This window comes from Buteo buteo, chromosome 10 (genome assembly GCF_964188355.1).
Source record: "Buteo buteo chromosome 10, bButBut1.hap1.1, whole genome shotgun sequence".
NCBI lineage: Eukaryota > Metazoa > Chordata > Aves > Accipitriformes > Accipitridae > Buteo > Buteo buteo.
The window spans coordinates 41,987,166-42,015,142 of NC_134180.1; the positions used below are offsets into that span (position 1 = coordinate 41,987,166).

The 27,977-nt window shown below is 45.8% G+C and overlaps 1 protein-coding gene across 1 annotated transcript; it reads left to right on the top strand.

Annotated features, from left to right (window-relative positions):
• The first annotated feature begins 803 nt into the window (after positions 1–803).
• On the top strand, positions 804–27,977 carry PGM1 (phosphoglucomutase 1). The gene is made up of 11 exons (XM_075037286.1): positions 804–1,136; positions 15,767–15,929; positions 16,214–16,360; positions 17,515–17,640; positions 18,626–18,816; positions 19,251–19,405; positions 20,025–20,140; positions 23,330–23,465; positions 24,899–25,082; positions 26,170–26,304; positions 27,280–27,977. Exons 1-11 carry the CDS (start codon positions 891–893, stop codon positions 27,367–27,369), a joined length of 1,689 nt encoding a protein of 562 aa, XP_074893387.1. The 5' UTR covers positions 804–890; the 3' UTR covers positions 27,370–27,977.

Consider the following 27,977-nt stretch of genomic DNA (forward strand, 5'->3'; position numbering starts at 1 on the left):
AGCAAGACAGGAGTGGAACCTTTTTTCTTTTCCGATCCCCTTACTGCTAGGAAGAGTTTCATTTTCTAACTTTTTAAGTGGGAACATACGCTAGCTCTCCATGGTAGGTTCTACCTTTCCTGCCCTGGAGAGATGAGAATAGAGATGTCAGTTGTATCCGCAGGGTCATTTCCAGTTTGCTCTAAGCCCAGGTGCCACCAAGGCAGAAAAACATTCTAGCTTCTCTTTTTAAGGCTGAACAGGGGTACTAGCCTCTTCTCTTCAATGGGAGGCAGTTGGGAGAAGTGCCTGTAACAGCTTGTCACCTGGATTTCTGGCGTGTTAGCTTTCTTTGGAGAACCAGAGCTAGAACAGCACAAGGCAGCTTCTTCATGGCTTCGCTAACGCTGGCCTTCCCCGGCCGCCCTTCTGGGGGCACGGGGGGGGTCTCCCGCTTGTGTCAGGCCATCAGTCGAGGCCTGAGGTGCCAGGGCCTGCGGTGCCATCCCGCTGGTGGCCGGAGGGACGCGGGGCCCGACCCGTGCAAAGCGCCGGGACGGAACACCTCCATCTTCTTCTCCCCCCCCCCAGAGTCCTTGGCAGGGCGGCCTCGGAGAGAGCCCCCGGCGCAGAGATCCGCGGCTCGGCGGGAAAGCCTGTCGTCGTCTCGCCTCCTCCTGAGCGCCGGTACGAGGCTGGGAAGGGAGGGAAGAAGGGAGGGATCCCCCCCCCACCACCACCTCCGCTGTCTCCCGGGGCCGGCGGCACCTTTAAGGGGCGGGAGCGGGGCCGGGGCCGGCTGCGGCTGCGGGTCCCCCCGCCCTCCGCGTCGCTCCGCTCCCTTCGCTTCGCTTCCCTTCCCTTCCCTTCCCTTCCCCGCGGCCGCCCGGAACTCGCAGCCGCGGCCGGCCATGGTGAAGATCGTGACGGTAAAGACCAAGCCGTACGGCGACCAGAAACCCGGTACCAGCGGGTTGCGTAAACGGGTGACCGTCTTCCAAAGCAATGCCAACTACACCGAGAACTTCATCCAAAGCATCCTGGCCACCGTGCCGCCGGCCGAACGGCAAGAGGCCACGCTGGTGGTGGGGGGGGACGGCCGCTTCTACATGAGGGACGCCATCCAGCTCATCGTCCGCATCGCCGCTGCTAACGGGGTAAGGCCGCGCTCCCCGGCGTTTACCTTCGCCTCTCGGTGGGGAAACGGTATCGCCCCGTTCGGTCCGGCTGCCCGGGGAGGTGTGTGGGGGGGTGTGCGAGCTGACAGCGGCAGCAGGAATTGGGAAATCGCCGGTGCTTTGCGTGTCCGTGGCGTGGAAGTAAACCGGGGAACGGCAGAGGAGCTGACGAGGCTCAGGTCGTGTTTGACGCAGTACAAAATCGCCCCGTGGTTTTATCTCCCTGTGATACGTGCGGTTGCAATCGGTTATCTGCAAGCTCGGAGGTGGGGAAGCAAGTGCAGCTTTCCTGTTACTGCTTTTTCTTGCTTCGGGCAACGGTTGTGCTTTCCAGTTAACAGCACAAACCAGTGGCACGGCGTGCTGGCGGTGAGGTGTGCTGGGTGGGGAGCAGCGTTTCGTTCCGCCACGCTGGACTGCGTCTCGCTGCCTGAGTCTTCGTCCCTAGGGATTGATCTTGGTCCTGTCACTTGGTCAGCCCAAGAGAAGCCCAGCAGGGAATGTGATGTTGTTAGGAATAGCTGCCCCGAAGCTGAATTTGCAAAGGGAGGCCTTTCCCTACGTTTGGTCTTTTCCAAATGAAAAAACATCCCCTTCTCCTGGGACACCTGACTCCTCCTCGTCAGCAGCAAACTTGCTTCCTCATAGACCAACAAGGAGGGAGTGAGCTGAGGATGCTTGGTAGTTAGGGTTGGACATTAGGGTGAAACCTTAGGGTTACCTGTTTCAGCTTCCCAGTGGCAATCAGGTGCCTCAATGCCTTTAAATGCCTGGCTTCTTAAGAAAAAAACAAAATTAGAGATCACTGCCTTCTTATGGCATAAAGAAGCAAATAACTTTCTTCTTAAGCCACGCAGAAATTGATCTTTTGTGATTTGTGGTAGCTGTTCAACTTTCAGTCCATGTCCCAGCATCCCTTAGCAGCATCGCCCTTGCTGTATGCATCTGTGGAAGTGATGGATAGTGCAACCTTCCCTGACGGGAAAAGCAGCAGACACTGGTTTGTTTATTTGTTCTAAGAAGGGCTTGGGGTTGAAACGTACAGTGTTCATGCCTGACTGCATGCACAGACAGCATCTTGGATCCCTGTGAATAAGCAGAGTAGGAGACTTGTTTCCTGGGATAAAGCCTTAGTTTGTGCAGGTTTTTGGGTATGCACCCAGGGCCTGGTGGGTTGTGGCAGCCTTCCGGGCACCAAGGAGTTCTCCGTCATCTACATCTCAGCTCGATCCCAGAAATAAGAAAGGGCCTGAAGGTAAAACCATGCTGGGGTCTGATTAGGTGTTTTCTTGGGAGAGGGTCGAGGGCCAGTCAGTGCTTGAATCCTCATCATGCAGACACTCGTGTACGTGCAGCATTACAGTGCTGAGCTTGCCGCCAGAGTTGCAGAAGCAGGTCCCAAGGGACAGACTTGCTAATGGGCATTTGCCTTGTAGTATTTTGTCCGCGTGAATTCAGAGTGCTAGGACAGAGTTGGCTCTGAACTCAGAAAAATGTTGTGGAAAGGCGAGAAAGGAAATGGGAAGTAGAGGAAGAAAACAAGTAGAAGAATATGTGGGTTAAGAGCCAAGATGCTAGTATACAAATTGAGAAGTCTTACTTTAAAAGCTTTTTCATTCTGAATCATTAATTTATAAAGCAAGGTAATGGCCATGGCCTGAGACAAAATGTTAGACTATTTCAAACAGAAATTTGGCAACATTACAGGGTTACCAGTCACCTACTGACGCAGGTTCTCTATACCTTTGTTGTAGCAGGACAGAGGTAGTGGTATAGTTTTGCCAGAGTGCTGTGGAGTGCCATGGAATTAGCCCCCACCTTCCACCCCCCCGAGATTCAAAGAGGAATGGCAGGTCAAAAGCACCGCAAAATGAAAGATCTAAGTATCCCATTTGAAAAAGAGGACGAAAAAGACCTTGTAAGGGAGCACTGAAGAGAAGAGCAAAATATTCCCCAAATTTTTTAATAAATAAACAGCAGGTAAAGCCTGAACACAGAGCCATTGAAAACTTGATATATGACTGCTGGCTTAGTCTGAGTGGCACTGGCCTATGTAAGACAGTGCAAGTATTGCATTGCCAAACTCAAGAATGGTAAAACCATCAGGTCCCAAGAAATAAGTTGACTAAAGATAGAAAGTTTCTTTATCAAATGCAAAATGCTAGTTTTTAATAAATTTCTATGTACTTGCTTTCGTATTTTGGAATGGTTAGGATGCTTGCTTTGTGGTTTTTCTCTATAACTGCAAATATTAGTTCCCTGATAATTACCACAGTGTAGTTGAGTAAGAGCCTATGAATATCCTGTTTCTTGGTAATAAATGTGAAGTAACTGGAAGTTGCCTACCCTTCAAAGAGAAGGGTGGACTACTTCTGTTAACCAGTAAGAAGGCATGCTGCGGAACAGAGAACACGTGGTAACTTGTTCCTGGAGACTGTGGTATTGTCTGAGTGCTGGGGCTCCTGGGGGTCTCCTAATTCCAGCAGCCAGGTCTCAGAGAAAGACTTGATAGTCTCATGCTGAGAAATACTGAGTAATACAGAGAAAACTCCAGAGGTGGCTGCACTGCCCTGTCTGGACACCTGAACTGCCAGTGCCGTTTTATCTGTAACAGAATGGTTATTACAATGCATGTAAGGGGGAATGGTGTATAGGTATAGTAAGAATGTGATAGAAATTAAAACAAGAAGTTTTAGCTTTTCTGATTGCTTGATTGACAAGGTATGTTATGCCAGGCTCTATTCACTCATCTAAAGTCAGCCAGCCACCTGTCCCAAAGCAAGTTCTGGAAAACTGTATTTCTGGTCCTATGGAGTAAGAGGTATTTGGATTAATAATGTAAAATCATGTGATTTTTTAATATCTGGCTGAGTGGTCCTCTCAGGCCACAGGAGAAACGTGAGGACCACAGTTTGATTGTTAGTTTTACAATGTAGAAGGAAAGGATACTAAAGCGAGTTTTTGTTTTGTTTCCATCAGAAATGGTTAATACATAACTAAGTACTTATATTTGACTAGCAACAACTCAATTTGTAGTTGCGTGATTAAGGAGTGTTTATCCTATTTATAAGTTTGCATTATATAAGTAAACTAAAATAGAGTTTGTTGGTTTTACCATTCTCAGTTGGCATCCAGTGTAGCATGCCTGCTTTGTTTTGGTCTGTTGTGCCAGGTTTCCTTGATGTTACTCCCACAGAGTTAGTGCATCTGAGTCTTTAATTACATGAATAAAATCTTAGAAGCTTCTGTCGGAGCATTACCTGTCAGAGTAGAATTGTGGCTGTACAATAGCTTTTTGTCAAAAGCATGCAAAAATTACAGAATTGAAGCTATAAATCTAGATCTGATCATATACCTAGCACCAGGTTGATTCTCTAACATTGTCACCCGCTATGCAACAAATTTACTGTGCCCCTGGTTCCTTCTTAAATAAACAGAATTCAAAGTGCTGCAAAGTAGCTACATTAAAGCAAATTGCTTGAAGGTGTTTTGAATGCCAGGCAGTGCTTTGCATATTAAATACTAGCCTGGTTTTGTTTTACTGCTGCAGGACAAACAGTGCATTTATTAGAAATACTGCTCTCTACCCTACAAAGTTTGGTTTCTTGGCTTGGCTGCTGTTAACCTTTTTCCCCACTCAATTATCCCGGGGAAACCAAGTGTTTAAATTGTGTTGCTTTGCTCAGCAGCTCTTTATTTGCCACTGCTCTACTTCTGTAGCTCTGCTCCTTTTTTCTTTGTGCTGTTCTGCCATAGCCTCCAGACAGACCAGTTCCCGTTCTGATGGTGCCGCTGAGCCCATAATAAGCAGTATGGTGCAGTGCTGGCTTGGAGAGCCACATTCTGGTCCCAACTAGAGTGTGCCCGTGTTCTCAGCCTCAGCATCCCAGCTTTGGAAGGGGCATAGTAGGACCGGCATGTCTGTGATCTGCTTTGGGCATGCTGATGGGAAGTGTTAGTTGTTGCTCACCCCTATCTCAGCCTCACTTGTTTTTCTTGTCTAGTTTTTAAGAAACCTGTTACCAGCATCTCTTCTACTTGTTCCTGGCTCCGCACAACACTGCAGTTAGCCTTAGCCTTCTTGGTTTACAGACCTTCATCCATTCAGCAATTGGCATTGTTATCCTGAAGAATGGACTCCCTCAGTCCTCAGGGTCAGATCTTCCCTTTAAGTAAAAGCTCTTGCTATTAGAAACATTAAACTAAAGTGATCGTAAAGAAAGTTCTTCCAAAATGCAATCCCTGTGTACCAGAATTAGATGCTGTGATGCTAGATCCTATAGGCCATTAAGAAAAAATTCAGTTTCTGGTCTTTCTTATGTTACTGTTTTTCTCAGAAGCAGGAGGGGAAATAGAGATGTGATATCTGAAGTAAGGAAATAGATTGTGCCATGAGCATTCCCATGCAGATGTATGCTGGCTTCAGGTTGTGGTGGGTTTTAGAAGACAACCATGCATGCAGCAGCTCTTCCACTTGGAGACTTCTTTTACACTAGCTTAAGCTTCTTTTTGCATGTAAAGCTAACTGGCTTATATCAGTTTACAATTGAAGGTTATTAAGGCAGTGGCCAGGTTGTCCAGTTTCAGTGCCTTTTTGGAATTTTAAACTCTACAATAATGAAACTCCAGCTCAAAGGAAGAGCTAAGGTGCTTTGCAGTTAATCTCTGCAAATCCAGCAGAGAGAGTTGAAATTCATACTAGCAGGGGTTTAACTGTAATCTCCTGGAACAATGACTCTGTATAACCAGAAAACTCGGCTCTGGCTGTGTTGGTAGGGCAGCAGGATGGAGTCTAATGCCTTCTTTTTGTCAAGGCAAAGTTTGGGATAGGTGAGCTGGACTAAATAGGTGCTACCCATATGTCTTATGCCAAGACTGAGCTGCACCAGGATCAAGAAATGCACTCCTTGCCATCCTGCCATGGTTCTCTCTGAGCTAGCCAGTATATTGATTGATGTTTCAAATGATGAACTGGAACATATCTTAGAAATAACCAGAAATAACATAGGGTATCAGTAAGAAGACGTGCAAAGAAGGATGCATAGGCAGAAGTAATAAAATACAAATGTAATGTGTACTTCTATAATCATAGTACAAGTTGCAGAGTAACATACTAAGCAGCAGATCTGATGAGTAGACCACAAAGACTATTGGCAGTATCATCCAGTTATCCAGAAAACCAAACATCATTCCTAGATTTTTAAATGAGGTCATTGTAAGTGAAACCCAGGAAATAAAGTCTCACCAGGAATGTAAGTCCTGATCTGGGGTACCACCCCTCAGAGAGGATGCAGTGTGCTTGGGGGAGACTCTAGCAGGAACGACCTGAGGTCGGGCAGATGGGGCCAGTGAGGAGGGAATGAATTTAGCTGAGAGATGGGGAAGCATGCTGACAGTCTGCCCTGATGCTGCAGGGAGGAGGGTAACAAATTGTTCTCGGGCCTGCTGGGAATAGGGCAAGAATTAAAATTGTAACAGCGGAGGTTTAGGTTAGCCATTCGAAAGCGTTTTGGAAGCTTATGGCTAATGAAACGAGCGCGTTGCCTGGGGAGGTCATTGAACCCTCTGCCTGGGAAAGCCTCTAATGAGAATGGTTTGGGTAGGGTTGACCTTGCCTAGGGCAGGGTCTAGGTGACTTCTCCACAGCTTTTCCAGCCCTCTTTCCTGCTACTGTACTTCAGCCGCTTTTTATCCCCGGGCCCACCGACGAGGCTTCTCTAGCACATCTTAGTAAGTCTGTGAGAAAATGCTTGCGTACATCTCCCTCTCTCCCCTTCTATTGACGCTACTCCCTGCTATGTATAGCCACCTCACCATCACGTATACGTATTGTGGGTTATTGGCATGCTAACAGACAGCAGCTTGGCTCTCTATGCCTCAGACCAGAGCTTCTGTCCCTGATCCCGCAAGATTTAACCAGGTATGTCTCTGCCTCTCAAGCTGGCATCTGGCTGAGCCAGCCAGTGCCGCCTCCTGCTCCACAACATTGACTGCATTTTGTAATTCTGGATTTTTTGGGTTCAGGTGCTGGTTTCTAAGAGGATCCAGGGACAGGGACTATCTTTCAGCAGGCTGGGGCTGGAAATCTGGAGCATTCCTGGGTCTGCTCGAGGTAAACCAGCTGGAATCCCTCTCCCCCCTCCCTGTGCAGGGCTAGGACTGCAAATGCCAGGGCAGTCTCAGGTAATATGCAGATTTGGGTGTGCTTTGAAGAACTGACCTTTGAACAGAAAGTTTCGCAATCTTGGTCATTGGTGTGTACTTCTGGAAAAGGGAGGATTGGCCCTTACCAGTGTGACAAACCCGGAGCCCATCACGGGATCTAATAGCAGTCCATGGGATCTATAGCAGCCTTGCAGATGGTGGTTTCATCCCTAGCCCTGCAGAGCCCTTTCTCTGCCACCCATCTGGCTTGTCATTTAATTTTAACTGGGGTGCAATGTAGGTACAGAACAGTGTTTCTTATTTCTGGAGTGATTTGTATGTACGTGGTTGCATGTATGTGCACTCATGCCATCAAGATGGTGCCAGATATTTTGCCTCTCTGGAATCTCTACAGCAACTTCAAAATGTAGATTTTTAATTCATTCGTATGGAAACAAAGAGTTTTGCAGTTGGAGCAGCACTCCTTCTATGACTAATAGGCTTGCAGTTGGTCTATTTATTTTACTTTGGCTCCGTTTGTCTTGGCATTACCAAATGTCACAGACAGAGCAGTGGCTCCCTGGACCAGAGTTGTACTCGGGTAGAAAGTACGTGGTTTTGGCAGCTGAACAGCAGGGTTGTTCAGGGCTGTTGGCACCCTCTTACGGTGAGTGTGCAGGCAGCAGTGCAGGGACTAGAACTTTTCTGTGGGCAGGAGTTAGGGAAATGCAATTTCTGTCTCAAAGGAAAGTTGCAAAATAAGTGTAAAATACCTGATTTGACTCCAGTTGTTCCCCTGGGGTTTCATGCAGTGTAACTTTTTGACAAATCACAGAAAAAGAGCATAGGAGATAATGCCTGTTGCCATATGGTTGCTATTAGAAAGATTCTCGGGAAGCAGGAAAAAGTTTGCATCTAAACACAGCCCCACAGTGAGGTACATTGACTTTATGTGCCCACTGAATGGGGAGAGAGAAGTGTGAGAAAGAGGCATGGGAAGAAGCTGAAAGGAGACGAGAAGAAGGGCTGCTCATGGAGGAGAAGGTGTCCTGGGCCTTGGAGATGCCTCACCCAAGGGTGTTTCCAGGGGATGAGAAGAGAGAATTACTATTCAGTCTGGCTTTTGCACAGTGGGTTCCCCCCACAACTATTTTGCTTTCCTGAATGTCAAAATATAAGATTGTACCTCAGAGGAAGGCTGTGCAGAGGATGGGTTAGTGTCGGAGTGGTACGTTGGGAGAGCCCGGCTGCCTGGTCCCAGGCTTGGGGAAGGCTCCAGACAGCCACGGTCTGGAGTGGGTGGGATGAGGGAAGACGGCAGAGCTCACGGAGGAGGAGAGGGGATGGGGCAGGGACTGGCAGTATTGAGCCAAGGGTGGAGCTGCGTGCTCTGCAATATTTTAGTGAGGCTTAAGTCTTCTCAAAATACTCTTGTTTGTCTTTTTATCATTAACCAAAGTCAATAGTTTTAACTCTGTTCTTTTACGTCTGAAGTACAAGACGGTAAAAGGGGACCTTAAGCTAGCAAATGTCCCAGCCTACAGCAGATTGGCTGGTTGGAGGGGGAAACACCTTCACCAGCCTCTGACTGCCCTGAGGAATAAGAGACCTAGGAAACATGACCATAAGGAAAAGTTGGGGAGAGAGAAGAGGAAAAGAGATTGGCGTTGTTTACTGTAGCAAAGAGAGGGCACTCAGACTCTATATGCTAAAGGATATTTTTTTTAATGTGTGAGAAGTTGTCAGGAAGAGGATTATGATCCATTTGTTTTCTGTGTCAGCTCAGGAGGACTTAAACCACAGCAAGGAAGGTGTCCAGGAGACTGTAGGAAAGCACTTCTAACTGCAAGGCTAATTATGTACTGGCACAGTTTACCTGGAGAAAAAGATTTCAAGAACAAGTTATAGCCACTTTCTGGAGGATGCCCTAGGTGTATTTGATGCTGTACCAGTTCTGGGGAGAGAGCAGATGACCTGCTGAAGCGATCTGTAATGATCAGAGTCATCCATCCCAGATGACAGATCAAATGATCCTTCCCCAGTCTCTGCTCCAGTCCTTCAGGTGGACAGGATCCACCTTTGGTGAGCTTTTTGCACCTCTGAATCTTCTGGCAACCGTGTGATCACCAACCCCTATACCAGCCTTTTTGGCCAATTACTGGTGATTTAGTTTATCCCAAATAGCGATGCACGTGTTGCAGGAGAACCCTGGGACCAGGTGAGCGCCCCAAAGGTGGGGTTGGTGGATATGCCATTCTCGTCCCTCTGCTTTACATGCACTAGCTCATCACCGAATTTTATATTTCATTTGATAGAGCGTGTTTCATTTTATGTACATAAGCAGGCACTAATGACCAACACCTTCCTCCCCAGCTTAGTTTAGTTTGATTCCTCTGTCTAGTACATGTGCACTTAATTACATGCACAAATTCCTAACCCTCCATAGGCCTTTTCCCTCCCAGTAAGTCCGTGTGCATCTCCTCCCTGCAGCTGTGGGAGCTGGTAGGTGGCCTGTGCCGTCCTCCTGTCACTTAATGCTGTGGCATTTTGTAGGGCAGTAAGTTTATCTTGCTGGGAATAAGAAGGGAAAGAGCTTGCTTAGGCCTTTTCCTGCCAGACGACTGTCTCATGTGAGGCTCCCCATAGCTCATTTTGGGAGCTGGATTTTGTTTTCTGTGCCACTAGAGGGAAACCTGTGCCTTTGCATGAAAATAAAGGGCATCTCAGCTGCAGGATGCTGAAATAGCATGGATGTATCAAATACAAACTAGTTGTTTCTAGCTGCATATCCCAGGCAATCTCACTATTGGTGTAAAATACGTGTCGTCCTAGTTCTGCAGTACACATGCTTCAGTGTGGTTTGGTGGGGAAAAGAGAGGAATTAAGGAATCAAATTCTGAGCCCATGCAAAATGAATGGCTTCTCGGGCTCTGAGACAAGAGGGTTCTGGATGGATCAGGCAGCTCTGTTCATGTGCAGTGTGTTCAGGCCAGCGCCCTGCAATGTCCCAGCTTTTGTCTAAGCCAGTGCTTGCCCCTTGGACATGCCTGGGTAGGTGGCTGTGTGGGGCAGCAGCCTTTAGGCTTCCTGCAGATGGCTTAAAGAGCTTTGCTTTCTCAGATTAAACCTGAATTAAATTCCACTTCCTTGGGAATTGAATTCCCTCCCTAGGAAGCTCACCTGGCTGCTCGGCTCCCTTGCAGGGTCTGGCTGATGCCTTTGCTCAGGTAGAGCCTCTCTCTCCAAAGGTGTTTTTCTGCCTTCAGTCATGAGGTTTCCCCTCAGTCTCATACAAGTTACCCAGCTGGATTTCAACATACTGATGCATATAACAGGATCTCTTTATCCCTTGGAAGAAAATTTGTCATTGCTCCAACAATTGACAGAGTTGGCACCTCAGGAAACAGTCCCGTGAGTGCCTTTGTAAACTATCACGATTCAGCTGTGTACACGTCACCTTTCCCCCCCTGCTTTTTAATAATGGGACAAACTGAGTCATTACAAAGTGTATGTTCTTTAATTGCTCCAGTAATATCTATAAATTGTTTCCAGCAGCTTGGGCAGAGGACTCTGAATGTGATTGAAGAGGTTTGGAGGAAACTCTGATTTCATCTAGCATTCAAAGTTACCTTCCCCATGTTCAGGAACATGATGCTTCATAAGTTTATTGGGATCTGAGTCTCTTCTGTATTTGTTTAAGCTGCTGCAAAACAAATAGCTTTATCAGATGCAGTTTTCCAAAACATCTGGTAGTTTTTTGTGTTTTTAATAACTCCGGTTGCATATACTGCCCTTGGTGAGAATTGTGTGGGTATTCAGTTGAAACCATTGCTCTTGTGGATTTTTAGCTACTCTGGGTTTTTCTTAGTTGAACAAAGGTTGATCTGCTGTTCATCGTGCATAATGTCCCTGTGTTTGAGAGGGAGCCCGTGGAGAAGTCAGGTTGTCAAAGCAGGAGTCGTATGAGCAAACTGTAGGTAACAGATCTGTTGCCTTCCATTTTAAGAGTGACCTTTAACTCATCAGACTTTGCAAAATAACTCCAGCAGAGTGCTGCCGTGCCTGCTGGAGGCTTACCTCCAGCCGGCCGGCCCCGGCCAGCGGCCTGGCGCTGCCGTGCAGATCTGCTTGGCTGGCGAAAACCCTGGGCTCCGCGCTGGGGCAGCACGTCGGTGCATCCCAGCAGAGGGCTGAGCTGCTTGCTGCCTCCCCAGTCGCCCCTGCCCTAAGGGAGAACCGGATGGATTGACGGTGCTGGGCTCTGGTGGGTGATCGCACCGAATGGCAAAGAGCTGTGCCTGTGGAAAACAGAAGATGGTAAAGAAGACCAAAATCCTTTCCCAGCCATTTCTGTGAGGGACGGCAGCGTGGAATTGTGTATTCTCCGTGACATTGATCCTCCACAACAAGTGCAAGGAAACGTCTTCAGTTACAGAAACCACATTCAGCTCGAGGTTCAAGGAGCTATTTTTGGGTGCTCAACAACTTCACTGAACTTCTGTGTAATAGGTGGGCCATCGCTGGTGTCAAGATTGATTTTTGTATTTTGCATGATTTACTTTTTAAATGCATTTGTATGAAAAAAGAACATGGAAGACGCTCCTCTGCCTCTGTTGACCATGCCAACAACTCCTTATAATGATCAGAAACCAGGAACCAGTGGATTACGGAAGAAGACCTTTTATTTTGAATCCAAGATGAACTATTTGCAGAATTTTATCCAGAGTATATTTTTTTCCATAGACCTAAGAGATCGACAAGGATCTTCTATGGTAGTTGGAGGTGATGGGAGATACCTTAATAAGTCTGCAGTGGAACTGATAGTCCAAATGGCTGCTGCCAACGGGGTTGGTAAATGTTAAATGACTAAATTCCTATAGTTGTGTAGCTGATAAATGCAGAAAACCATAATAAATTAGTCACTATGAGATTTAATTGCCCCAGACTTTATTCAACTGCTAATAGTTAACTTTTTAATGGAAAATGAGTTTGATAGTACAGAAATTACTGTTTTTTCACTTTTAAGTGATGCAGTTAGATATAAGTATGTGGCAATACACATGCAGCAAAGATAATAAATAGTGCTGGGTTTTTGCGTGTTCTCGTTTTGTGTTTTGACATGCCACAAGCTCTTGGCATCTGTGGCTTTCATAGTCCCTCCATCAGATCATAAAACCCTGATACTGTTAAGAAGTGAAGAACTGGTAGAGCCATGGCTCACTGTTCAATGGCAGCGCAACAGAAGCTCTTTCAGCATTGGTCTGAGCTGCTCAGCAAATGAAAAGGCAAAACACAGGTTGTTTTTTTTTTTTTTTTGTTAGCAGGTGTAAGTTATGGCTATGTGATAAGTACTCTGAGAGCCTTTGAAAATTGAAATAAGATGAGTTAGCAAGTGAGTGGCAATCTTTACAGTGATCTCTGATTGTGCTGGAAATCTATTTGGGAAGCAGAACAGAAGGCTTGTCTGTTTGTAGTAGAGCACGGTTCATGCACTGCAAGACTCTGGGCACTGAGGTTTTCCTTTTGCTTTTTAATAAGAAATGACTCTGCTATCTGTCCTGGATCTCTTAATGCAGAGCAAAACTTTACTCTAAGAGACCTGGATCTTAGGAATGTGTTTGACAGAAAAACTTAGCTGATCACAACAGGGTAATTTGTAAGGAACAGATGAATAGGAGGAGAGGTGTTGTTTTTGGTTTTTTGTTTTGTTTTGTTTGTTTGTTTTAAATCTACATATTTTCTGTTTTGGAAAAAAAAATTCCTTTGGCATTGCAAAGTAATGTATTCCTCTTAAGTCAGTGTATGGGCTGAGCAGAAGAGCTGGAAAATGTGCGCAAAGAGCCAGGTCTGCTGATTGGACTGTTTGACACCAGGACAGATTTTCTGCTGGTAAAGGTGAGATTAGACTGATCTTCACCAGCTGAGACTTTTCTTATGCACTTCTTTCAGCAGTGTGGCCCATGTCTGGCTAAAATATAGTTTCGCTGCTGGTTTTGGTATTTTTCATTGATTGTTTTTATACAGTCTGGCTAATACCTGTGTCTATCAGTGTTGTGCTCATCTCACTCTATAGAATAGAAGGGATGAGTCCAAGGATGTTTTCAAATATAAAAAGCCACAAGGGGGGCATGCATATTGTGTTTTGAGTATGCAAAAATCTCTTTGTTGGTGTGTAGCAGAGATGGGTGTTGTTACCTCCACAAACGTGGGATCAGTAGGTTTTCCAAATTGCGCCAAGCATGCTTGCTATGTCGGTAGCATCACATTGGATGTTTTAAATGATGATTATTTGGTCAAAGGAAATGACCAAGGTAGTTTGTCCACTTAACCTGACCTGTATAAATAGAAGTGTCTCTATTCAGAGACTGTAGCTGTGGCACAGTATATAGGATTGGTGCATCTTGTGATGCATCTCTTTTACGGAAGGAGGACTGGAAGGGTGTGCTGATGACACGATGGAGCTGTAGACAGCAGCTTCCGTGGGCTGGAAAAGATGTTTTCAGTGTGAAAGCATCAGCCTGTGATACTGGGCGGGAGGACGGGGGGCTGCAGGAGGTCTCCTCTTTTGCCCGTGTGTATCTTTGTGGGGGTTTCAGTAAAACCAAGGTGCAAGTGTTGCCTGGATTGCTTCAAAGTGCTGTAACCCAAAATTGCTGCACAAATTGGCTCTGTGAATGGCTCTGTTTTGAGCATTCTGTGAAAGGTATTTCTGCATCATTACATCCTTAGATTATTCTCATAAGAAATTCCAGAGAATTAAAAAAAGATTAAGTGTAAATTGCTCAGCACGCTGCTACACTGAGCAACCTTTTCCAGTAGTTACCACAAAGGATTTAGCATTGGATGGGGGGGAATGACAGCTGAAAACCTCTGAAAGCCAAGGAGGACCCCAAATCAGAGAGCAGCTTGTTATGGAGACAAGTTTTTCTTCTTTTTCCTTCCTCGTTGCGGGAGCAGCAATGCACATGCAAAAGCTGCAGTTCAGGTGTGCGGGGAGGACAAGTAGAGTAAGGACAACGGATTTGATGTGTTCACCCAGCTCTCCTGTAGCTGCTGTGTGGTTTGGGAGGGAAACCCCCTTGTTTTGCCAGTCCTCCGCAGCATCCCTTGAGCTGCATGCGAGGCCTGGCAGAGCAGCGATGCAGAGGGGCCTTTGCGGCTGAATGCGACCCTTGAAATGAACCTGGGAAACAAAAGATGAAGTTTTAGAGCGGAGCTTCCTGGAGACTGCATTAATTCTCGGTGAAACTGAAGGAGCAAGACTTGGAGGCTGGAATAAAACATGAGACAAGGTGTGAGAATGGGGAAAAAAGCAAAACCCATGTAGGTTGGGCTACTTCAACTTAAATGTATGGTGTAATAAACTAGTGCAGACAGCCTGGTAGATAGGCACTGTGAGGGCTGTAATATTAGCTACCATGGCCAGCTGAAAGAAGGGCATTCACTTTGGGTTTATAAACTGCTGTTTCACATTTTTGCTCATTGTTTGCTAGAGGTGCAGTTCTTTTAGCGGTGCCTCGCTCGCCCAGCTGGCCTGTGACAGCTGTAGCATGTAATAACCGATCGGCAGCAAGGCTGGAGCTTAGCACCAGGCAGTGCCGCAGGAGAGGAATCACAGTCATCCAGTCCTCTTGGCTTAGCACCGAACGTGGACCTTCAGTCTGGGCATGCTGCCTTTTGTTTTCTGGTTTATGCTGTGTTTGAATGAAATTCCTCCTCTTTTCTCGGTTGTATACAGGGTCTAATCTCCTCAGTTGATGGAGAGTAGTCTGGTATTTTTTTAAATCTCTGGCACCTCATTTGGGGGCTATGGTAAGGAGCATGTTCTTCCAGAAAAATATTCATCTTCTGTTTTATTACGTGAACTCCAGCAACTGGATCCTGATTACCTTGTATTGCTTAGCACATTGGTCTGGATTTAATCTCAGTGATATTATTAAATTTGTGGGAAGGAGGTGTGCTACCCGCTGTGAGTAAGAGAATCTGCAGCTGGTCCCATGGGAGTAGTGATGATGTTTGATTTTTTTTTTTGTTTTGTTTTGGGTTTTTTTTTTTGTTTTGTTTTGGCTTCTCTCAGTCCCATTGTGTCTTTTGAAAGCAAAGTTCGAGACCATAGCCAAAGGGGTTGTTGTTTGGGGGGGGTTTTTTGGTGGTTGTTTAGATGCCTCTGGAAAGCTCAGCCCTTCAGTGCAAGCTGCCATTTCCAGTTGAGCTGCAGCATTCATAAAGGAAAATGCTAAAAAGGCACAACAGAGTGGGGTCAGATGCTGACCTTCACAGAGGAGAGTGGAGAGCTTCGGCAGCGTCCTAGGAACAAGCTGTTTGCTTGCAGAGAAGTGGCACCTCTGCCATCAGCACACCTCCTGGGGGCTCTGGTTACCTGTCACCAGTGTTTGGGGTTTGGTGGTTTTGCTGGTGTTAGGATTTGGGACTCACAGTACTTCGTTTTGCTCTTCAATTTTCAGATTGGCCGTTTGGTCATCGGGCAGAACGGCATTCTCTCCACCCCAGCAGTGTCCTGCATCATCAGGAAAATCAAAGCCATCGGTGGCATCATTCTGACAGCCAGCCACAACCCTGGTGGGCCCAATGGGGATTTTGGCATTAAATTCAATACTGCCAATGGAGGTAAGGTTGCTTGGTTCGTTTTGACTTGCTTTGTTTCTGTTAGGCTGTTTCTTGTGTTGACCCCGAGGAACCTAATATAACTGTCTTAATATCGCAGAGATTCAGTGCCCTGAGCAGTGGGTTTCCCTAAACAGAGCAAGTGATTGATCTGCTCCCCTCACACCCTGATACTCCTCTCCAAGGGAGGTGTTCCCAGCTCCAGGTCTTTTGCTGTACTTATGAAGTGCACTTCTCGTGCAGTCTGATTCTTTAATGTCTTCCTCCTCGACCGTTGTATCTTGCAGGTCCTGCTCCTGAAGGTATCACGGACAAAATTTTCCAAATCAGCAAGAAAATTGAAGAGTATGCAATCTGCCCAGATCTCCAGGTGGACCTGAGCACCATTGGGAAACAGCAGTTTGACTTGGAGAACAAATTTAAACCATTTACAGGTAAACAACTATTATTCCGCTTGTAAAGTTTCGTTTCAGGTGGAGTCAGTGTGGACCTGCCTTGAACAGACAGGGACATTTTGTGTTTCTGAAGGACAGATGTGGCCATTCTGATCTGTCCTTCTCATCTCTTGGATAATCCGAGCAAGGACATCGCTCCTGGTCACCCTGACATCCTGGCTTTTTTTTTTTTTTTTTTTTTTGCCTGCATCTTACCTTGTGTAGATACTTTAATTATATCATTGTTTCTGTCCTAAAAATGGTTGTACTTCAGTAGGTAAATCTGAGCCATCAAACTTTGTTAAAATCAGAGACTTTTGTCTGTAAGATTACCATTAACATGTACTTTTGAAATGGACAACTCTGCAGTTAAAGTGCACTTTCCTGATTAAAAATTATAGTGTTAGTGTTTAATCTTTATAACAGATTTTTTTTTTCCCATGGTTTCACATACAAAAGCTCTCTCTGTGAGTGGGAAAGCCATTACATTTCACACATGACTTTTGTCAATTATCAGTGAAATATGAAAATACATTAAAAAAAGACTTTGAAAAACACTTAACTGCAAGTATTTTTTACCATCTCCTGGTGACCTGTGCTTGTAATTTAAAAAAAAAATAAAATCAGAGGATTACAAAATTTGTATTTCTCTCATTCTCCCTTTCTCTGTAGTGGGATTTTTATGTTAATGAGGTTTTCATGGCTCTGTGTTTATATGGCCTGTTAGTTGCAAAGGTGCAACTTTTTCAAACTATTAGGTGCACAGTTCCCATTGACTTTGGAAGTTGGAGATCTGGTTATTTATTTATTCTCCCTTTTCCTTTAATTCCAGTCTCCAGGTAAGCAGAGTGGAACTGAACCCTCTCAAAAGAAGTCCAGGGAGCTGTAGCTGGGAACAGTGTTTGTCTTAAGGATTATGTTGGTCTGTTTGGTCTGTAACCTGATTAGCAGTGACAGCCTGTAATTAAATTATTAATGTAGGACCATTATTATTGTCTTTATGAAATGATTCTATGGGATGTTTAAAGGCTTTATGCTGAGTCTTGGCCCTTTGCACTAAGGAGTGTCAGCACACTGCCATGTGTAGCAAAATTGTTTTTCTGCAAAGATTTCAGACTCTGAGAGTTGGTCTCTATTTACTTTTTTTTCCCCAGTGGAAATTGTGGACTCAGTAGAAGCTTATGCAAATATGCTGAGGAACATCTTTGATTTCAATGCATTAAAGGAACTGCTTTCAGGGAAAAATCACCTCAAGATTCGCATAGATGCTATGCACGGAGGTACGAGTGGACTTTGGGTTTGGGGCATTGTGGGGGGCCAGGTGTCCCTGGGGCTTTGCCATCTACTTCAGAGAGAAAGCTTTTTTCTGGAATTTATATCTGTCACTTGTGAATTTGTTTCTTGTTTTGCAACATACTGCGTTTTTCTTTTTGCAGGCAAACTTTTTATGGCTTTACATTGTTTTCTTTTGTCAAATGTTTGGACTTGGGAAATGTTTGGAGTTCGGGGAGGATCCTGTGTGGCTCACACACATTAATCCATACTTGAGAGACAGAGGAGGTTAGAGCTGATGCTGCCCTGGTAGAGTTTATATCAGTCAGTGTCCCATGAAGGTCACAGCAGTTAGGCAAAGATCTGCCCATAGATATTTGAGTACAAAAATGGGACCATTGGACTGTTTTATATAATTTAATATATAAGCCAAGCTCGTGAGTCTCTTTCAATAGACATTTTCAGGAGCACCCTAGCTTTCTTAGCATCTTGTTTCTCTTGTCTCCAGAACATTCCCATTCCTATGCTCACTTATTTTTTTATTGTCTACATTATTGGTGTTCGAAAGCAGTAAATCCTATTGTACTGCTGGATATCCATGAATCCCGCATGCACTTTGTTCTGTTATATGGGGCTGTTGTACTAATACCTCTGTGCACAAGCCCTTCACAGTGGGGTCCTGGCTCATGTGCTGAGCCGCTGGCATAGGGTCATCCTCACTTCTAAACCCACAAGTGGTCTTACTTATTTAGTGGGACAGCCCCTCAGCTGAAAAGCTGGCTTTGGTAAGAGCTTGTGTGCCTGGATGGATCAGGCTCGAGCACACCTATGTGCTGCGTGGGGCTTTTGGCGTGAGCGCTTGTGCTTTAGTGCAATAAACCAGATAAACTGACCCAAAGTGAGCAGACCGGAGGCCAGGGTGGTTATGTGGCTGGTGCAGAGCTGCCTGAGGGCAGAGGCTGACTCTTTCCTCTCCGTGTTTTGCCGTGATAGTTGTGGGCCCTTACGTGAAAAAGATCCTGTGCGAGGAGCTCGGAGCCCCAGCAAATTCAGCGGTGAACTGCACCCCGCTAGAGGACTTTGGTGGCCACCATCCTGACCCCAACTTAACCTACGCTGCTGACCTCGTCCAGACCATGAAGACGGGAGAGTATGACTTTGGAGCTGCCTTTGATGGAGACGGGGTAAATGGGCTGTTCTGTATTCACCTTTTTGCCCTCTAGTCATTTGTGTGGGAGTGATGGTTCAGCTGCTTTTAAGCAGAGAAGGATGAAGGCAAAGACCATTTTTCTTTCTCTCTTCCTTCTGTAATTGCAAATAGAAGTGAACCACTTGCTGCAGTTTGCCACCATGGCAATAGTTGGCTACTGTGTTAATAACGAAGTCCAAACTGTATTTAAGTAGCTTTAAAAGCTGTGAAAAATCAGCAGGAAGGTGAAATACTATCCAGGTGTTGCTATTTAACTTTTTCAAAACTCTGTATTTATTTCAGTGCAGTCAAAAATCTCTCTGAGTTGTTATGTTGGTAGGCTGCACCTGCCAAGTGGAACAACTTCTGCCATCGCAGCCTTTTTGTGCTAAGCAGGGATAAGAGCTGTTTCTCTCTTGTCTTCACCAGGATCGCAACATGATTCTTGGGAAACACGGCTTCTTTGTGAACCCCTCCGACTCCGTCGCTGTCATCGCTGCCAATATTTTCAGTATCCCTTATTTCCAGCAGACTGGAGTCCGTGGCTTTGCCCGGAGCATGCCCACCAGTGGGGCTCTCGATAGGTAGCATCTACCTCTGTGTGTGGTGGGAGAGGGGAGGGGAGCCTTGCCAAGGAGGGGGACTGTCCCTTTTTTGTGGTTTAACACATGTCTATAGAAGGGAGTGAGTGCATGGTCTGCCTGAAGGGTGAAGCAGTGCCAGGGCTGCTGCGGGCTGGCTGCCAGGGGAGGCAGTGAAGTTTAATGAATTAAATCCTGTTTGGGTCCATGGCAGAGCTAGGCTCTGCTCTTGGCTCTTTCTCTTCTCTACAGATAAGCCCAAACAAATGATCTTCCCCACCCCACCCCTTTTTTTTTTTTTTTTTTTTAAATTTGATAGTGATACTTTCTTTGTGAAATGCTTTGAGATATACAATTTAAAATTGGCTTTAGAAGAGCTATGTGTTTATATTTATTCTCTAGTTGCGCATCCCACCCATTTTCCAAATGTGACAGTGGGATAAAATAGAGGATTGCTGTACAAAGATTTGTTGATTGTAGAAAACCAAAACAGTGGCATGACCTGCCTTCAGTGTTACCCCAAAAGAGATGCTTGGTAGCAACTGAAGCTCCTGCTGCAGTATTTCACATGGGAGCGCTAAGAGTCCAACTGTGATGTGACTTAGCCTTCTTACCTTTAAAGGGTGGCCCATGCTACAAAGATTGCTTTGTATGAAACTCCAACTGGCTGGAAGTTCTTTGGAAACTTGATGGATGCAAACAAACTGTCTCTGTGTGGAGAGGAAAGTTTTGGTACTGGTAAGTCAGCGTTCCTGATTTCACCAATGATGGTATTATTCCTCCTCTTAGTTCTTCATTGTGCTGGGTAGCTGGGGGTTTATCTTTCATGTGTAGTTGTTAATGCTTCTAAAATAATAAAATAAAAAAAAAGCTTGCAAGAATCACTGGTGGAAACAAACACAATGCTAAAAGTTTTGTCAGGCAAGAGCTAGTTCTCCTTTCAGTTACTTAGGAAGGCATACGTAGATACGCAGGAAGTTTAAGGGCCTCTTTACTAGCCCGGTCATTGAGTCTATGGGGATTAAGTGCAGTGTTAAATGTATTTTTCAACTCTTGGTGGCCAGGAAAACCTTCTAAATGTTTTCATTTCTGGAAAGAAATATGGTTTGGAGCATGCAGTTTTATTAGGGAAGGTTTCAGGTCACTATTAAATCTCTGAGCTTAATAGGGCCCTCATTTTCCTGTTCTAAAAACAAGGTATGATTTATAAAGTTTAAATTAACACTTGCCTTTGAACAGTCTAAGCAAGTTATTAGGTTACTGAGAAACAAAGTGAACATCTTAAGGAATTTACTAGGGGTGTGCACGTGACACAAAACTATTATTTGTGCAGGGAAGTTAAAGTGAGCAGATTTTGCTCTGCGTTGGAGCGGCGTGCTCAAAACACGCAGTGTTCCCGGGAGGCCTCAGCAGTTTCTGACTTCTCCCGTGGCATCTACCACATGGTTTTAACGTCGTGACTGTGGAAGCGGGACCTTGCTTGCATGCAGGAGGTCAGCACCTAATTCATGCACAAAGGCTGAGTTTTACCTGATCTGAATTCTCCCCGAGATCTTGTTATTCCTATTCTCTAAAGACCTCTGAAGACTGGGGGCAGCTGGTAGGATATGCAAGGCACAGGGTCTTGAGGGAATTTAGGTTGGATGATTTCAGGCTCAAACCTTGTGTGTTTTCATTCTACCACTCCATATTTCAGAAGAACATTTTAGCCTGTGTGTGGCTGTCTCACAGAGCAGGGATGACCTTAAATCCCCAAATGCCTGAAATTAAGTGCTTTGTGGAACTGGGGTGCACAACTTGACCTGAAAGGATCACCCCAGCTTTTCTGTAGCTAAGGAAATGGCATCACAGACTCCTGTTGAAAGCAGTTTGCTGTGGGGCTGAAGCAGCCTTCAGTGGCAATATTTTTGCAATCGGATGCTGTTCTGATACATGGGATTTGGCTTCAGGTTGGAAGGAAGGGGGAATTTCAGAAAATGTGGTATCTCTGTAAAGAAATCTTGAAGTAAATCATGAGTAAAAAAAGATTTTGGAGTTTTGCCCTGAATGATTTCGGCATACGTTAAGTTTATGTGCTAGACTTTGGCTAATGAGAGGGCACCGGCATTTCAGTAAATAAATAAAAACAAAAAGCAGCAAATGATTCATGGAGCTGCTGATAGGAGATGGTCCCTAATGAGCAGCTCTCTAAAATTGTTTCCATCTTTTATCGTATGAGGAATGAGCTCATAGTTTCTTTCCATCCCCCCAATAGGTAAGTGACTCTACAAATAAAAGTGACTGATTCCATTTGCAACAGGGGCTGAGAGAGAGGTTTGAGATTTTGGCCATGCAGCATCATGTCTGAGTGGCCAGGAGCTGAAGCAGTTCTGGAGGGGGACGGATTAAGAAAGGGCCCAGGAGTGTTGGATGCCGCCCGCCATGCAAAGGGGGTTTGTCCATCTGGCAAAGGCACTTTAAGGAATGAAAAGGGGTGAGGAAGGTTGTTTGATAGTAAGTTAATGAGGAGTTGTTTGGAGCCGGACAGAATGTGAGTGCTGAAGGGGAGAGAGGTGAAGGAGCAGCCAAATAGACCCAGTAAAAATTGAAACAAACTGTGAACCGGTGGGACTGGAGTCTAGGAGCAATTAGAGTAATGCGACGTGACAGAATTCCTGCTTGCTTTCTTGGGTATTTTATTCCAGCAATAAGTTGATACATCACATGGGACTTCTGTTTATTTAGCATTCCTCTCCATCACCTCTGTACAGCTCTCTCCGCTGTAAAGGACCGTGAGGATAATTTATCACCGCATCCACAATAGTGGGATTTGTGTAAAGCGCCACGTAACCCATGCCCCAGCCTTTTTCCCCAGATGATTGCCCACTCTGGCAATTCTTGAGAGGGTAAAATGGCAGCTCTCTGCATTAGCACGTGTACCCTGGCTCTTTGGGATTTCCTTAATTACCTCTTTGGAGGTTTTCCAGAGCTCAAAGGATAAAACTCAGAAGTTGTGCATCTGTGGGGCACAGCGCCGATCTCGCAAGCCAGCAGCCTGGAGTCTGGGTTGGATGTATTCTGGGCTGCCATTTAATCCCTCGTTTAATTTAGGTGCTCAGGGTGCTCTCTAAGTTGCAACACCCTCTCGGGTTTCCCGAGAGCCTGGGTGCTGTGCGGTCCCTGCCCTGCCACTGTCAGCCCCTGTCCAGTCTGCTCCCAGGGCAAGGCTGGGCTGGCCTCTGATGGTTTCCTACTCTCCGTGCAATGCTTGTTTTGGAGGAATTCTAGTCTAAACAGGGTTTTTCACAGCCTTTCAGTGCCTGGCACCTGGGAGTGAGAGCAGGCACGAGGTGCTCTTCTGGTTTCCGCACGTGCACGATGTCTTTCCTTGTGCTGCCGTTTGCCAGCCCCGCTGGCTGGTGCTGTCCAACAGGCTGCTCTTCTCTCCGTCATGGGGTAATTTCAGAGTCGTTAGGGTTTGGCTTCCTCAGCGAGGGCTGACATTTTTCTTGGTGCTCAGCCAGAATATGTGCTGATCAGAGTATGCTGATTTGGCAAACGGTACGTGACAGCTGCTTGAGGATGTTGATGCTAGTCCTTCCTGAGCTGTTCCTTTGCGTCTGCCTTTTTTTTTTTTTTTTTAAATGACCTTTTTACTGTGCATTCCCCATTACTTCCTTGGGAACGGAATTATGGATCTGTGAACAATGAGTGTGTGTGTGTGTGCGCTAAAAGGGGCCGAATGTTTTATTTGGGCTATAGCTAAAAGCAGATGATATCTTGAACTATTTTAACAATACAGCAGGGATCGAGCTCATGAAATGCCTTCCATTTGTGAGTTTGTACGGCTGCCAGTTGGATGGAGAAGAGGAGAACAAGGTAGGGCTGTAGCAGAAACTCTTGTGTGAAAGGAGGTGGGAAATGTGTTTCTGCTGTGGCTCTCTGCAGGCTCCGACCACATCCGTGAGAAGGACGGGCTGTGGGCTGTCCTGGCTTGGCTGTCCATCCTAGCCACCCGCAAGCAGAGCGTGGAGGACATCATGAAGGATCACTGGCAGAAATACGGCAGGAACTTCTTCACCAGGTGGGGAAAGTGCTCCTGACTGCCTCACACTTACCTCTGTCCTGTGTTCGACCCTCCAAGGTCAGAGTCCCCAGCACTGATGGCACCAGCATATGCTACGGCAGTGCTGTTCCTGCCTCGGTACACTTGCTGGTTTTGTCCTGTTGCAGTAATTTAAAACTCCCTGAGCAGTTTGCTGCAGTGTGCAACATATCTGGGTGAAATAAAACAGTGGGTATTCACCTTAACCTCTCATGATGTCCAGTTTAGGATTTGTTATTCTAAACATAAATCTAGTAAGTATCAAAGTCTGCAAAGGCTGTACGTTTTATATATGCGAGGTATCTTTTTTCTTTTAATGGAGGTTTTTTTTTTTATTTACAAGATTCTTTTTTGCCATTGGAACAGTAGGTTTCTTGAGACCAGAAATCATAAGTGAATTTGTAGTATCTTCAGTGATGGCAATGTTTTATTGAATGGATGCTCCAGCTCCCTAGGCCATTATTTACCTGGTTGAGTTTCTGTCCAGTCCCCAAATACTCTACTGCAGTAGACGTGGAAGGTGAAAAAGGAAGGAGTGAGAACCAACCCAGCCAAATAAGCAGAGGTGGGAACGCTGTCTGGAGTGAAAGCATTAGGCAGAAATCTTTCAGCTTGCAAGACCAACATGAAAATTCTGTCTCAAATTGCCAAATGAAAGAACTTGCCTTTTTCTTCCCCCCCGCCCCCAACACAAAGCCAGCATACATCCGAGGCATTTAAACCTGTGGAAAAAATGCCAAAGTCTAGAATAAAAAGGCAGTCTTTTAGCACCAGACATACGTCTGCATAGCAAGCTAAGTGCAATGGTAGGCAGGTTAGCAAGCCTGTGCGTGCTTCATCTAGCCAGCCGGGCAAATAAAAGCGGCGCAAATCACACTGGCAATCAGAGTACAAAGTCTCAGATCCCAATGTGTGCTTCAGCCGCTCTCTGCTGCCTCACTTAGCTGGGTTAATGAGATCAAAGCTGGCACTGGTATGTTATCATGCGCTGCAATCACACCTGCATTTTGCTGTGGGGACAAACACAAGGATGTTCAGGCAAAATTGTTACTATGAGGAACCTGCTGAGATCCTATCAGCAGAATTAGAATAAATTCTTTGCAGTCAGTGTTGTTGGAGTCTAGCCCTCTGTCTTCGAAATGCCTAGTGCAAGACAGCACATTTTGCGCTTTCATCTCTCCTGACGCCAAATCCCTGTGATACGTTGAAGCGTATCCCACGGATCTGTGTTAGATCGTAGCTATATTGCTGCACACAGATCCTCCTCTCTTTTCTTCCTGTCCTCTCCTGCAGTAAGGGAGTAGAGAACATCTATGGGGCAGACGGCAGTGTTTAAACAAGGGCATCACAAAACATTGCTATTCATTACAGCCTCCCCTTCCTAATTTTTGTTTGATGGTGACTGGTTGTAGATATGACTATGAAGAGGTGGATGCAGATGCAGCTAACAAAATGATGAAGGATTTGGAGACTGTGATGTTTGACCGCTCCTTTGTGGGGAAGCAGTTATCATGTGGTGACAAAGTCTACACGGTTGAGAAAGCTGATAATTTTGAGTACAATGATCCTGTGGATGGAAGTGTCTCCAAAAACCAGGTGGGCATAGCCTGGCCTTGGCTGAACGTGACCTCAGAGGGGTGTTGCGCTGTGTATTTTGGGCTTAATCTTTGTCTGTTGCATTTGCACCTGCTTTAAAGTCACACGTTGCATTTGTCCCTTGGAAGAAATTTTCTGCCTGTGTGTTTGCTGGTGGGATCCTGCCCTACGTGAGGGAAATTGCTGCCTTGGAGAGCGAAGGCTCTGGAGGCTGCTCCAGCCCCAGCAGGTCCTGGAGGGAGAGCAGAGCCTCCCTAGAGCCGCTCTGAAGGGGAAGGAGTGACGGAGCTGAGTTGAGGGGGATCCTTTGGCCGATGGGTCAGCAGCTGGGAAACGGGTTGTGCTGAAGACAGCGTTGAAACCCCACTGGAGCATGAGGCACAAACCCTCCCGTTCAGGTTTCGTCTCGTCTCCAGCGCTAGACCCCCCCGGTTGCTGCAAGCGAATCCTCTGTAGGTGCATTTGTCCCTGAGCTGATGGCACTCCTCACATGCTTGTCCCTAAAGAGGGCAGGCAGCATTGCAGAGCAGCTCTAACTGGGGATTGAGTTCCAGGCTCCAGAAGTCATGGGGGTATTAAATACATGTGAGATGAGTAACCTGTCACCAGAGATTATTGAAGTAAAAATGTCCTGTAGATGGATTGGTTTGACAGCATAATGTGGAAGCATAGTAAGTGGGAAGGAATAATGGGGAGAATGATTGCCTTGCCTGTGGGATGACAGGAGCGTTTTCTTTATGTCCTATTTTCGTGGAATTGGTAACCAAGTGGGTTGGTAATGCTGTGTCTGACAGAGAAGCAGTCCCTGACTCTTGTTTCCAAGCAAGCCCTGAGGCGAGGGACCTTACAGCAGCAATGTGCTTTGGTGCTCAGGAGCTCTAGCAAGTTCCCCAGAGTGGGTTAGGAGGGACACTAGCTCCTCTGGGAGTGGGCAGAGGATAATGGAGCCTTCTGTGGCTCCCTAAAGAGGAGGAGCTCAGGGATTGTGCAGGTCAGGCATAGCCACGCTGGGTCTCGTGGAAAATACCTTGGGTACCCAAGAGGCGCATAGCTGAGAGGCTTTTCTCCTCCCCTTCTGTCTTTCCAGGGCTTGCGGCTCATCTTCTCTGATGGCTCCCGCATCATCTTCAGACTAAGTGGTACAGGCAGTGCTGGAGCAACTGTGCGGCTGTACATCGACAGTTACGAGAAAGATGCTCAGAAGATACATGAAGACCCACAGGTAAGCATTGCATCTCAAGTCATGGCACCACTGGCTCCCAACCTTCCTAAAAAGCTTAAATCTTTGCTTAGCACTGCCTTGCTTAGAGCTATGTGGAGGTGCTAGGTATTTTGGAAACAAGGGCTTTGTTATCTTTAATCCCAGTATAAATAGATTTATTAAAAAAAAAAAAACAAACCTCTATGTGGAACAAGTGTTACTTATTCAGAATCCCTCACAGCTGCTCCTGCAATCACACATTAGTTTTTCCTGTTTATGTTACATCTGTGCCTGGTCGCAGGTGTGGGAGGACACTGCTTCAGTCCAGAACTGATCTTCTAATTGAAGTGTTGTATTGCTAGGGATAAAATGAGGTCATTCCTATAGCGAGTTTGGGAAATACTTGTTTAAAACAAATAAATAGGAGTAAAAGGATGCAGTTGTATATAAGGTGATGCTGACCTGTTCTGTACTAAGTTTAACACATATTCTTTACAGCATCATTTAAAAATGCTGCTGACCTCTCTCATAGGCTCAGGAGGAAAAGAATCCTCATCTTATATTCCCCAGCAAACAGTCTTTGAGCTCTTTTTGCATAACTTACTGTGCCATTATTGACAAAAAGACTGGAAAAACCCCCACATTCTGAGAGGGACAAACTAAACTTAACAGTTTAACTGTCCTGTGCCGATGGCGCAACAGAGTTTGGAGTACAGCACAATGAGGGTGGCAGCAGCGACACCGTAGCTGTGCTTGGGTTTTCTCACTGCACCTGCACGAGGTTGTAACACTGCATCCCTCACTGCGCCTTTCCTCTCGCTGGTCCCACAGCTCGCGTTGTGAACCTGAAACAGTCCTTTGATCAGCAGTGCCAAGTTTTGGGTGTCCCGGGCTGACACCAGACAGACGCCCGTGAGGGAAGGGTGGACACGACGGGCGTAGGCTGCGCGTGCTGCTCTGCTCCGCAGTTCTGAGCCGTCTCTTTCCTTTCTGCAGGTCATGTTGGCACCTCTCATTTCTATTGCACTGAAACTTTCACAGCTTCATGAAAGAACCGGCCGCACCGGTCCGACCGTCATAACGTAAAACCTTGGTCAGACACCATGTTGGAGTGCACACCGAGTGAGGGAAGTCAGCCTGTCTCCCCTTTTATTGTCAAATCTGTCACTAAAAGAGGAATATTAATTTTATCTCTGTATTTAAGAACACTATTGAACTGCTAAAGATAGACAATAAAACCCAGCCCCTGTCAGCACTTTGTGTGCACATTGCTGTGCTGCTTTTCTGCGTCACACAGCACTGCTGGCAATTTGTGTATGGTGCTCATTAGCACAGCCTTTTGGTTTAGCATATGTATTTTTTTTTTCTTAAACAAAAGGCTCTAGAAATAACAGAGACTAAATTCTTCAATAGCACAGAGGTTTTTTTCTATCTTGGAAACTTTACTGGAAAAGAAGCACAAATACTTTATCCTTGTTAATACATAGTCTTTTAAATGTGATGTCTCTGAATCAGCAATGGCTGTGTATTAAGGCTGAGTATTTTTCGAGTAGGTGGATTTTTCCCTTTCAAAAACAAATTATGTAAATTGACCTCCATTTGCCTTCTGTATAAGAAAAAACCCACAACAAACCCTCCACACAGAAATGAGCAATAACAAGCATTGCAGGATATTAAAGTGATACAGGCTACAA